We start from the raw sequence: 13,692 nt of genomic DNA on the forward strand, positions 1-13,692 counted from the left end.
TATATAAACATTAAAGGTGCGAGCTGAAGGCTTAAATGGCCTGCCTCTCTGGTGGTCAAAGCAAAGTCAGACAAGGAGAAGATGTAGGACATAGAAATACAATAGCAGTAGCTAGGTGAACAACAGGGAGGACTGACTTTAACTGGATGAGTATTTGTGTGAATGTTTGTGTATGCACTGTGAGCTGGCTTTAGACCGGTTTCCGTGTGTGAGGTGAGTTAGGAGGTCCGTGAGGGCTTGGCTGAGACTCGGACCTCGTTTTTGGGGCGCTGTGAGTGGAAGGAAGCAGTGTTGTCCCTCGTCGAGTCTTTAATCGGGCCGTGAGAGTGAGGCTTCTCTTTGGGAGACTGTTCGCTCTGTCAACACAAACACACAGCAGGTAAAGCAGACACGAGAATGGAGTGTGTGTTTGTGCATGTGTGGTGCACGTGTGTACAGTGCAGTCCGAAAATAACTGATCCACACACAAATGTGTTCTTTCTAGAGATGGTACACTCTTATCGATGGGTATGGATATCAGACTGATATCCGCAGAAAATGCTGGACTGGATATCAGAAAAAAAAGAATGATTGTGATCCAATCCTGTAACAAATCTAGGTACTTAAGGCGCACACATTTAAACTGTGTGATGTAAAGTTGTTAGCTGTGGGGTGGTATAGTGTCTGAGCATGGTAGCCTGCTTTTAGATGCTCATCTTAAGTGCTTCAATTAAAAATAGCCCATTTTAAAGCGCAGCATCAAAAAAGAAAACATGGTATAGTTCTTCCACAGTTATTTCCAAAAATCCTATTTAACCTAAAGAGAAACTGTAGCATTTTTGTCAAAATATCTAGTCTACACATGTTGCCTCAAGCTAATGCCTACGATGATAATAAAATTTTAGCTGATGATTAATTGCCATGTAAATAATTGCTGTTAACAATTTAATGGTCTCTTTTTGTTCACTATATACCACTTTTAAAGTATAGACCTGAAGTGGCCAAATTGTGTGCCTTCCTAGCTGTCAATACTTATGTTGCCTTCCAGCAGTATTGGAAACTGGGAAATACCTGTTTTTTGTAAGCTGCCCTTGAATGGCTGACCAAGTCATATTTACAACTGACAAACTCGGGATCCTAGATGATACACAAGTTTACGAGATGTGATGTATAACGCTACCTTTCACCTTTTTACATGAGTGAAAAATTGCAGTGAATGTGAAAAAATATATAACTGATGCGGTTCTGATCTATGTGCTTTTTAACGTAGCAAAGAAAAAGCAGGACTGTATTCTTCGACCTCCATGCTTCCTTTTTCCATGCGGCGGGCGTATCTATGAAGAAGCACCTGAATGGAGTTTAGTCGTATGTACTAGTTAATCACCTGCACTGATAATTTACATCAGGTCAAAAACATCTAACGTGTTTGATATACTCTGACTGCTCTGAAACTCAACCAAGAGTCTTTGCCCGCCACAAACAAGTTAATTTCCTAACTCCAACTGCCACAAAATCTACAGACTACAGGCAACCAGCACAGACTCGGCCCAACTGAGACTCAGAGCTAAAATCAGGGTACAAAGTGTAGTGTAACCCTGGCTTTAACTAGCTATCAATGTAAAAGTGAGTAAACTTTCTGCTTAGCCTATCAATTAGATGTTTATTTTCTAGAATACTACATGACAATTTTTTTTTTTAATAAACAGTAAAAAAAACACTACACATGATTTGACTTGACAATGTGACCTGTGAGAATTTCTCATTAGGCTGAATAGATTTTTGCTACCATTCTGTAAAGCTCTTCCAACCTAGGAATACATAAGGATGCATTTGTGGGTGGAGCATAGGTTAGTCAACTGACACTACTGTTATGTTTTTGGATCCATACCCTGACACACTTTATCTGGAATCAAACAATGACTATGAAATTAAAGATCTGGGTCCAGAATCTGTTGCTGTTGTCTCTGAACATGAGGATTTAAGAAGTGTCAAGGTAAAAAATCTATTATTTGTATAATGAATCAATTATTTGATTTAATGTTTAGATCACACTGTTGAAATTACAAATAGCAAAAAACCTGGTAGACCATGGACCATCATTTCCACACATATTTACATTTTTATATTAGGCTGCTGTGGCACTTGAGATAAGTAGGCGTAGTCTATACAGACTATGCTGTGTTTCCTTTATAAAACATTTTGCAGTCACAATGCAGAGCACTTCAAGCACTCCACTTCTGTGTTTATAAGCCTACGTTTGAATACACACGCAGACGCCTAAAAATAACGGTTTACAAGAGAGATGGAAATGATACTGAAAATTATATTGACAGACAACACCCAGATACGTGGGTGCATTTTATTGCCATGTGTAAACAGGGCCATATATTTATCAATTTCTACTATAAAGATAAGAATACACTAGCATTACACTAGCGCTAGTTTACTAACCACTGGTAAGCCTCAACAACAGAAATATAAGGGTATAGTTTACTAAATAGTACCTAACAAAACCTGTAGAGCTGTGGACTATAGAGCTGTCAACTAGGGCTGGCCTGAACAGAATCTTACAGGCTTTGAATACTCGATATGTCTAAACAAGCACTCAATACTCAAGTATTTTTTAAAGAAAGGATTTTGATGTAATATGTAAACACTGTTAAAATTTCACATACCATTAACTTGATACAGTCCATATAAGGAAACCAAGCAGAAGAAACGTCATATTTTGAATTCACTGTTTTTGTGATGTCACGAAAAACCAGTGCATTTATGTATATCCACCTATTTAGCTTACAGCTGTTTAGCCCTGCTGATTCACCTTGGACCAGGCCCCCTTTAATCTGGGACAACAATCACAACACAAGTCCAGAAAAACCACAAGATCATGCAAAATCCATGTAGAACCAAGGTCTTTATCATATAATGAAGGAAGTCAAATAACATGCACAGCTGGGTGTCTCAGTATTATTTATCAGCAGAGATATCAGTTTTAAATGTTTAAAAATATAATTTGTAATACAGCACATTGCATTTGTTTACCCTCAGAAGGCAATTACTCACAACTCCTGGGCCCCCCAAGGCATGGGCCCATATGCAGGTGCATACCCTTCATACCCAGATGCTACGCCATTATGTAATGATCTTGTTCAGTCGTTTCTGAGCAGCGCCTGTGCTATAATAACAGTCTGGGGAGGAGACTATTTCTGATACAGCAGTAAAACTTGTGAGTGTGATATCATCTAAACAGATCTGCTGTTTTCCATGGTCATGTTTTAAACCTGCTATGAAACTGTTAATTAGAAAAGGAGAAAACAGAGCTGACATTCCCACCTGAAGTGGTTACGTGATGGAGATGAGTTCGAGATGATTTTCACTATATTTCAAATTTGAGCTGATTTATCAAACTTCACGTGCCTCCATGGTAGGGGTGCGGGAAAAACTCGATTCTTAGATGCATCGCGATGCGGACGTGAACGATTCTGAATCGATTCACAAATGTCAAAAATCGATTTTCTAAATATTTAATTTATAACGGAACGCTGACGGAACGCAAAAGGTGGATCTTGGAAGTGGGTAAGTGCAGCGCCCGGACAGTCTGTGGCGGCATAACAAAAACACCACTGGATGAGTGAGAAATCCGACCGGGTCCCTCTGCATTAAAGCCAAATGTTAATAAGAGCTGTTTTGTCCTTTCAACAAAGTCAAACCACCTTGGGAGCCACAACATTTAATGTCCAGTACGTGTTAATGTCGTAGTATGGGCTAAAAATATAAACGAGAGCGCAGATTTACTTTGCTCTGCTTTAAGCTTTAGCTACAGCCGCTTTCCTTCCATCTCCACCAGAACACCTTTCTTTAAAACTAGAAGAGTTTCTTGTAAAATGTCTCAGCATCCGGCTGTTTTACGAAGCTGAGGTCGCTTCTCATTCGCCAGCTTCTCGTTCTAATTTTCCCGTTTCACCTTAAATTCTGCCTTAGGCGCCGAATGTAACTGCTGCACCATTTAAGGTGGAACGGGAAAATTCGAAAGAGAAGCGAGTTCATTTTCGCAGCTTTTTTTAACTCTCGTTGCAGATTTAACCAACCGCGCTGCTTATAAATGCGAATAAGTCCTCCAAATGCAAATGTTCGTCTTAATCTCTGTTTTTTCGTTCGCTGGATCTTATTTCAGGGTAACAGCGCATTTTATCGCAGATGAGTGGCAGCAGCGTCTCTGAATGAGAGCCTTCTAGTTCACTTGCCACATCACTTCCATTTGATTTATTAATAAAAGATATTTTAGATATTTAAAGCAAAGTATTTGTAATGATCCATAATGCATTTACATTATGGATCATTACAAATACTTTGCTTTAAAACTACCAAGTCCTCAGACAGTAGGAAGATAGAAATCCTGTATAGAGAAAAAAGATGCATCGAGATGCATCGATAATCGTTTTATAATCGCATCGCAGCCCTCTGAATCGTAATCGAATCGAATCGTGAGGTGCCAAAACATTCCCACCCCTACTCCATGGTATACTAGCCTGTTATCACAAAATTTGTGTCTTTCTTATCATCAGAAAATGTATTGACTTTTTGTGAGGCATCTTTGGCTTCAGCTGCTATGTGGAAAGCAGTGTAGCGCTCTGAGACAAGGTAATGTGGATGCATTTACGCATTTATGATGCTTTTACGCATTAATGATAAACCAGTTATTTTAGTTAATTTAATTATTTTTAACATTTTCCATAAAATAGCAACAACTGTTCTATCTAAAGGCCTTTGCTGTTGAAATTTATTTTAGGCTACAATTCTTGTGCCATAAAAAATGTTTTTTTTGCTTCACTTTGAAGCAGGACAATGACCCTAAACACATTACTTAAGCAACTGTTGAGCTTTTCAGGGACAAAAAGTGGAACCTAAACCCTACTGAAGATGTTTACTGAAGACTACTACCTGCATTTTATAAGCTTCAAATACTTGTTGTTGTACTCGAATACTCATTCTCACTACCAATCTTAAAATAATAATATTTACGCTTTATAATAAACCTTACTTTAAATGTTTGTTAATTTATTTTATATAGTTTTAATCTGAATATTCAAATAAAAAAAAAATAGTTTTACACATTTATACATCCTTTTTTACGATGGACACCCCAAAGATGCAGAGAGACTGATATGCTGTTATTAGCAACTATTAAGTGTGAGAATTTTATTTATGTTTATTCATGGTCTCCTGAAATGGGGGGACGAGACAGTTACAAGTCATGTCTGATTCACCCAATTTGTAAAAGCCAAAAACAATTAAATCTGCACTTCTAACTTCATAGTCATTGTTTCATTTAAAGTTATGTGTGCTGGAGTACAGAGCCAAAACAACAAAATTTGTGTAAATGTAAAATTTTTATGGACTGCAGCAATGCTCTCTCTTTCTCTTTTTGTGTGTACATGTGCGTGTGTGTATGCTCTGGCAATCATATACAATTACAGGCAGGAAGCAGCAAAGCCTTACTAAGTCAAGAGCAGAGGTCAAACATGCACACAGCAGCTGAAATAATCTACATCTCTAGAGTAGAAAGGATGACTAAATGTCATTTCCTAACAGTGACTAGCCCTTTGCTGTGCTCTGTAGAACATATAATCTAGCTTGCTGGGACACTCTTTGTCAATGTGAAAGAAGCAGGCAGAGAAAAGAACAGAGCAGAGCAGAGCTCACCCCTCTGCAGACATACAGAGATGCAGCTAGCAGACATTAAACATGCAGCTTAGCAAGAATTATAGTTTAGTACAGGACAGTGTAAGAGTAGATGGGGTAGACAAAACAAAGAGGAGGTACAAAGGGGAAGAGAGAAAGTGAGAAAGTGAAGGACTGCAATAGATAGATAGATAGATAGAAGAGAGTGTGTGAGAACGTCAAGAAGCGAAAGGAAAAAGGGAGAGACAGTACAAATTGAGAAATACAACATATGGCCAAAAGTATGTGGACAACGCTCCTAATTTTTGAGTTTAGCTGTTTCAGCCACAAACGTTGCTAAGGTATATGAAATCAAACACAGCATATAGTCATCCATAGACAAAAACTGGGAGAATGGATCGTCATGAAGAGCTCAGCAACTTTAAACATGCGACTGTCATAGGATGCCACCTTTGCCACAAGTCATCTCGTGAATTTTCTGCCCTGGTGAACTGCAAGTGCTATTATTGTGGAATAGAAGTATCTAGGAGCAAAAACAGCTCAGCAACGAAGCGGAACACCATGTGAAGTCACAGAGTGGGGCCGCCAAGTGCTGGAGTGTGTAAGAATTGCCTATCCTCTGTCACATCACTCATTACAAACTGCCTCTGGAAACAACATCAGCACAAGAACTGTGTGTCAGTAGCTTCATGAAATGGGTTTCCATGGCTGAGCAGCAGCACACAAGCCCAAGATCACTCCATGCAATGCCATGTGTCGGCTGGATTGATGTAAAGCACGGCACCACTGGACTCTGGAGCAGTGGAAAGGTGTTCTCTGGAATGATGAATCGCTTCACTCTCTGGCAGTCTGATAGATCTGGTTTTGGTGGATGCAAGGAGGTCGCTACATACCGAAATACCTAGTACCAACAGTAAAGTTTGGTGGAGGAGGGAAAATGGTCTGGGTATGTTTTTCAGAGTTTGGGCTCGGCCCCTTAGTTCCAGTGAAGGGTAATGTTAATGCCACAGTACAGAAGGACAATTTTCAGGTACCAGTTTGGGAAAAGCCATTTCCTGTTCTAGCATGAATGTGCCCCTGAGCATAAAGCAATGTCCATAAGACATGACTTGATGAGTTTGGCGTGGAGGAACTCCTGTGAACTGCACAGAGCCCTGACCTCAACCTCACTGAACACCTTTGGGTTGAACTTGAACGTCGACCGCAAGCCAGGCCCATCATCAACCTCACAAAAGCTGTTTTGACTGAATGGGAACAAATGCCCACACACACTCAAAAATCTTGTCCAAAGCCTTCCCAGAACAGTGGAGGCTGTTACTGTTGCAAAGAGGAAGGCGGGGTGGGGATGGATGTCTAACAAAAGCTCATATAGGTGTGATGGTCAAGTGTCCACATACTTTTGGCCATACAGTGTACATAGGGAGTAGGGATGTCCTGTCAGGTTTTGTGCCCCAGATCCCAATCAGAGACATTTAATGTTGGGAATCTGCCAATACTGAGTCCAATTTGATTACTAATTTCTTTGTAGGTAATACAGATGCACAGAGAACACTTTAAGTTAATTAAAGTTAGTAAAACCAATTTAATGTTGTTACGATACAAATTACTTTAAACTTTTTCTGTGACTTTTTCTGACTACTTTTATTGTCTTGAATGTGCTTTCATATTTCAAACTCAAACATGCACAATGTAGGCTACTCCTTTATCTTGCCTTTGAATGCACTTTTACTTCAGTGTGTAACAGCTGTGCATCCAAATTTTATGTATGGCTATTTAAACCCTTTTTTGACAACAGGTAGCTTGTGTAACTGCCCTCAACACTGTAATCACTGCAGATTTTACAAGTTCCTGTTGGGCTGTTTTCATTTTCGCTTACATACTTCTACACTGCCTTTTGTTTACTTCTAAAACCATGGGTGACCAGTGGAAAATGTCCATTTATGGCATGTCTACAGTAGTGGCATGAAGAGAAAGCACAGGGGCTAAACATCCTTAACAAAATATTGCAATTATTGGTATTTGCTTAATATTGGCTTAAAAGAATATCTTCGTAAAAATCAAATGCACACAATTTTCCACTTATGTGACAGTAGCTGATCAGCCAAGTTTAGAACATGAGCTGCAAGGCTGCTGTTGTGAGCAAATACTAGAACTCAACAGTCAACCAAATATCCGTGCAATTACATGCACTTATTAATCCGATCATAATTCTGCACTTATCTGATTGTTCATAGGTCATGTAAACAGCAGACTTAGATTTCTTAGATTGGCATAAGCTCTAGAAATCTGATTAAGAAATCTGTTAAAGAGAGATGGATTTTAGCTCAGAAATCTGATTTCTCAGCGCATGCATACACTTACTCTGATTTCTTTTGGATGTCTCAGTCTACGCATGTGTGAAAACAGACCGCAGTACCAGAAATAAGCAACGCAAGAAGCAACAAAATACTTTTGAAGCGATGCCAAAACCAACTACATGCTTGTCGGAATAAAGGATTTAAATATTCTTCATCTTCTAGATTATGCATGTTCACACTTTCAGGTAAAGTGGTGCAAAGTTTAAAAAAAAAAAACATGGCATGAAGTTTTTATGTTACATGTATGTCACATCTTCTTCTGTGAGTTTACTGGCTGGTTGCAAAGCAGAAATCCGACTACTGCCCGACTCACGTAAACCCGCAGTTTCCCCATTATCTGATTATCCGAGTGCATGTGAACACTCTGATCGGATTACTGAGAAAATCTAATTTTCTGCAGTTATCGGATTATTATGTGCATGTTAATGTACTCATTGTCTCTGTAAAAATACATCACCAAAATGTATACCAATAGCCATTTCAGATAACACCAGGGCTGATATTCACAAATTCACAAAGCAGTCATAAATTAAAGGACCGATCTTGGATCAGATTCCTCTATATTTATGATGGTAATGCATACGAATACTGATTCAAGATCCACACTCCTGAGGTGGTTTGTGAATTCAGAACCTGTTGTCTAAAAAGGCTGCCCCTAGTGTTCAGCTACACAAGAAAGTTTTTTCAATTTTATAGTTCACAGTAAGTCAAACTGTGTCCTAAAACACATCAACAAGCCTGCGCAACCCCAATGTAGACCTGGATGCGGTTTGAGCAGGTGAAGAAAGGTTTTGGTGATGTATTTTTGCAGAAAAAATCTGGGCTATTTGGGCAAATATTAAGTTCCAGTGTTTGTTAGCAATGTTTTGCAGCTCCAGTTCTAAACTAAAGAAGGAAAATTTGCACTCCAATCATGTCTTGCCAGATCAACTACATCTGTGGTAAGCGTAACGTTGCATAAGTAAATTTTTTGCCAAACAATTTCTTTAAAATAGCTAATATCTATCCATTAGATTATGTCTTCAGATGAAGAGAGAGGCTGACAGAAGAGAGAGAGAGAGAATTTGTTTGAGAGAGTACAAGAGAGAGAGAAAGAAAAAGAGAGAGCGAGAGATTCAGTGAGACTCACCCTGCTGAGGTCCTGGCTAAGTTCCTCTCTTGACGAACTGGTGGGGTGGCGGGGTAATGTGCGGTGAGGGAGTTGAGGGGAGAGCAGCTGGAGGCTGCTGGCCCGTGTTGGGACGCCCTGGTTTACTGCAAGGGCCTCCTGCCCATGGGTTCGATGGCGTTCACGTCGCACATACATCGAGTGCCTGTGGGGGCGCTGTTGGGACGAGAAGGGGCTAGTGTAGCCTAGGCCATAAGGGAAGGACTCATGTGGGGCTGAGAGCGTGTGGGCTCCAGCGGCAGCAGCAGCGGCAGCAGCAGCGGCAGCTCTGGCTGGGTCCAGCGTGTCTGGGACCTTGGGCTCCTCTGGAGTCTTCTTGCGACCCGAAGAGCGCCGCGAGTCCAGGGTGCCGCCCTCCAGCCGTGGGTTGCCCCGTCCTGCTGGGCTGTGGCCCTGATGCTCTGAACCAGAGTGCCGCTCTGCCCGTGGGCTGTTCGGAGCTGCGTTCAGATCCAGGCAGCTTGCCGGGAAGTAGCGGGAACCAGAGCCAGAACCTGATCCTGAACCCGAACCTGACACAGGCTCGTCTAGATGGAGGCGTGACTCGGCCAGGTTGCTGACAGACTTGGCATCGCTCAGCGTGCCATGGCTTTTGGACAGGCTGAGGAAGGACGAAGCGCTCTTAGAGGATGATGAGGATGGCATGGAGCCATGAGAGCTTTCCATGTAACTGTAGGAAAAGGAGGGTAGTAATTAGTTACATTTACTTGGTTACTTAAAGTTACTTAAAGTGATGATTTAGCCAAAACTCAATCTTCCCTTTACCCTAAATATAGTTAATCAGCCACATAGCTGTGGGAAGGTATCCAAGCAGGAAGTTACACTGATAATGGAAAACTGCGTTTCTCCAAAGGCTGAAAAACACGAGGTGCAGTGCACTTTTTCCTTCTTTTGAAGGCTGTGTTTTTCCCTGTTGCCAAACAACAGTAGTGTTGTAACGATAATTTAGCTCTGTGAAATCTCAACACTGCAGCTACTATTTTCTCCTCCTTATTTACATGAATCTGAATGGCTGCATACAATGTAAACGGACAGCCACACAGGGTGCATAAAAAGCAAGGTGCCTTGTGCGCAAAGACTGCAGCAAAACACATCTCTCTCATTCAAACCTCGCTTCTTTAGCTTTGCACTGGAACTACAAGGCTAATGTAGCTATGAGTAATGGAAGCATTTACCCACCTATTAGTACTGTGCAAACTGCAAGCCTAATCATCCCACACTTGAGGAAAACAGAACGTAACAAACGTCAGTTCATATGCTGAATGTACTAGGTTGTTCTGCAGTTCTACAAAGAATTTAGTTCTGTTTTTGGGCCTGTTTTTTCACAAGCTGTTTTTATCTCTACTTGAGTCATTATTTTATTCACTCTCAAATTTGGCATGCTATGAACAACATGTGGTGTCTTATTCTTAAATATGTGTCTAGTTAACAAAAACAAACTTTGTGTTACTTTTAACACAACCAGTATGAGAGAGGAGAATCTTTCTTTCTAATTACACAATCTGTGTCAGAATGGTACTGTGCTATTCTGTACTGCCCAGTGTCTATCATAAATATCATGATACTTCCAAGACATGATACATGGTATGCGTCATATTTTTTTCTGAGGTTCAGTGGTAGGAAAAAGGTAGTATCATATCTAAAAAAACTTAACACAATAATTTTTATTCCATGTTTTACGTACTGCGCTAAACAAAAATAAACTGGTTTAATTATGCTTTCATTGTAATGAAATATGTAGTTAGTGTCCTTTAGGTACTGACGATATCCACAAAAGCACATTGCTACATAATTTATCATAATAACAGTAAATATTGTCCCTCCCCTAGCAAGGTACGCTGTGCGGTTAGCAATACTTAATTGAGAAGTAATAACAATAAATAACAGTAATAACGGAAAATAAAACTGAATAACTGATAATTGAGTAATAAGTAAAATAAAGTAAAAGTGTAACATTGACAAATTTAAAAAGATAAATACAAAAAAGGTAGAAAATGAATTAAAAGTTAAAATAAAGAGAGGTATAGCAATAGTTTTGACTTTAGTATTGGTTTAGGCTACTCTACCAACCTCTGGTTGTGGCGCCCATGCTTGTCCCCTGACTGCAGTGTGCTGGTCTTGCCCTCCAGGAAGGACGAGTGCCGGTTGGATTTGGACGATTTGAGGTACTTGCCGGTAGAGCTGTCCACCCCAGTAGCTGAGACCCCTGCTTTGGCCCCGAGGGCGAAGTCGAACTCAGTCTTGCCTTTTGCGTCTTTGGGGCTGAGGAGGTGGGGCAGGTTGCTGTTGGCCAGCTCTTTGCTGCAGGAGACTGAGCGGCTCAGCGTCTGGCTCTGGTAGCTTTTGGGGTGAAGCGTGGGGCTCAGGCTGGCCGTCATGGGACCACCGCCGCCGTTCAGGAAGCTGTCTGTGCTTCGGTGAAGGTCCTCATGGCGCGGCAGTGATGAACAGTCTTTGCCGGTGGAGCGACGGTGACTAGAACTCTTACTACTGCAGAGAGAGAGAGAGAGACACAGTGACAAAGACAGTTAAAGTGAGGTAATTTACACAGTACTCCACTTAGTCCAAAAGTAGTCGATCAGTCAAGACATGTTAGTTTTTTGAAGCTTGTTTATTTGCGGTGGAGCTACAATATTGTCCATAATCAGATAATAAGCTAGCCATACAAACTTTGTGGTATAAAACATATCTTTGAGAGGTTTGAGCATGACATACATACATTTTGAGGATAACTGCTTTGTTTGCCTGTAAGCATTGGTTTAAAACTGTTATATTACCTCTATTTTTTATTTTTTTTTTTATAGCTATGTAGCCATTAGCTTGCTAAACTGCGGGCTAGCAGAGTAATCAGCCAAAAGAGTAATTTCTGTGATGTTTCTAATGATGTATTTTGCTCAATTATACTGTGAATACAGAAAATCAAATGTTGTGGTTTTGAAATATTAAGCATTTATTTATAAGCATTCAAAAGCATTTTACTGTTACGACAGCATGGCACTGTTTTTGGTTTCAAAAGCCCTCTGAAATCTCATCTATCACACTTCACTTGAGCTAATAATCTAATGAAACAGCCCTTAAAATGAGATTACCCTGGAGTGATATAGCGAGGTCAAAAGGATGAAGACATGTTAAAAACAGCATTAAAAAACGAGCGCCATTACTCGTCAGCTACTAAGGATGCAAATTTTCAAGTTCTCTTGAAAGATAACCAACCTTCATTAGCCAGTTATTAATCTTTATACAGTAAGCCTAAAATCAATGATGTGACCCAATTATAAATTTAATTTATATATAAACTATAAAATGGATAGTTCTGAAATCTGCTTAGCTGAGCCATGTTAGAAGACAACAGAACATACTACTGATGAGCGGGCCTGGCACAACCTGCAATATGAAGTTAACAGCCCAAAACCATATTAAACATGCTATAAGAACTTGATTTGTTTAAGCAGTGGGGTTGGCAAATTTCAGACATGGCTGATTGATTACATTTGGAGTAAGAGGAAAATTGTGTACATTTTGGAGAAAGCACAAGAAAGGTGGAAAGATAAATAAAGAAGAGTTAGACAGCACAGTGTAATATTCCGTGTCAGAAGGTGGGGTGGTCTGACCGGCTGGGGATGGTGTTGTCCCCATGGTAGGGCTTCCTCTTGGAGGTACGAGGTGGGGTGGGGGAGGGAGGTGCTGGCCGCTCTAGCACACGTAGTGCCTGGAACACGTGGTGGTTCAAACACTGCTCGGTCAGAAAGCGCTCTGAAGGGTTCAACAACAGCAGGTTCTGAAATCGTTGAAAGAGCTAAAGTCAATTAATAGGCTCACAAACAAAATCAGAATCTGCACAAAAATCAGAATCATACAGCAGAAAGAGGCTGCGAAAGGACAAAGAAAACAAACGAGAAGTGTCAAAAATATGGTTTAATTATGGAGTTATGACTAAAATCCATTTTTAAAAGTGTAGGAGGGAGCTCCACAAGTGGCACATAGGTGTTATTGCACCAGACATTTTTCCAGTATTTTTGAACGTTTGACAAGAGGTGGGCTGGGGGGAGGGACTTCTGAAAAGCAACTTTAAAAATAACAAGTGCTGGGTTAATAAATGTCAGCCAGTGAATTTCATGTAATGATACAAATTGATTGTTAAGGACCTCATAATGCCTTTTGAACAGAAAAATCCTGCTCCCTGCACCTTTATCAGCTCTTTGTGCTACATGATGATCACTGAACTCTAAAATCTAACTATTGGTGGAAAATCCTCCACTGTGGCCAGTGGCAGAGATAACGCACATCTGCTCAGCTGCAGTGGTGGGCTAAGGTGACATACCTTCATCAGATCCAACATGGGGCCATTGAGGATGCCCAGGTATCTCCTCTCCAGGGTCTGAGGGTGACTGACTGTGGGAAACTGGAATATATTTTGCACAAACACAGAGACAAACAGATGACATGGATAAACTTTCTCATAGAAATAAGAACTATCATAAAAAAAAATTTGAGCTGCTTGAGGCC

At 40.5% G+C, this 13,692-nt stretch overlaps 1 protein-coding gene across 1 annotated transcript in view; it reads right to left on the bottom strand.

The window, feature by feature from the left end:
• Positions 1-13,692, bottom strand: part of cdkl5 (cyclin-dependent kinase-like 5) — a 71,842-nt gene that overhangs the window by 11,862 nt on the left and 46,288 nt on the right. Inside the window, exons 10-14 of the mRNA XM_036561133.1 lie at positions 13,508-13,588; positions 12,798-12,964; positions 11,257-11,676; positions 9,148-9,856; positions 255-356 (exon numbers count right to left, since the gene is read on the bottom strand). Of these exons, the coding sequence (XP_036417026.1) occupies positions 255-356; positions 9,148-9,856; positions 11,257-11,676; positions 12,798-12,964; positions 13,508-13,588 (1,479 nt within the window). The remainder of the gene's footprint in view (positions 1-254; positions 357-9,147; positions 9,857-11,256; positions 11,677-12,797; positions 12,965-13,507; positions 13,589-13,692) is intronic.

The sequence above is a fragment of the Colossoma macropomum genome, unplaced genomic scaffold, assembly GCF_904425465.1.
Source record: "Colossoma macropomum unplaced genomic scaffold, Colossoma_macropomum, whole genome shotgun sequence".
NCBI classification, from domain to species: domain Eukaryota; kingdom Metazoa; phylum Chordata; class Actinopteri; order Characiformes; family Serrasalmidae; genus Colossoma; species Colossoma macropomum.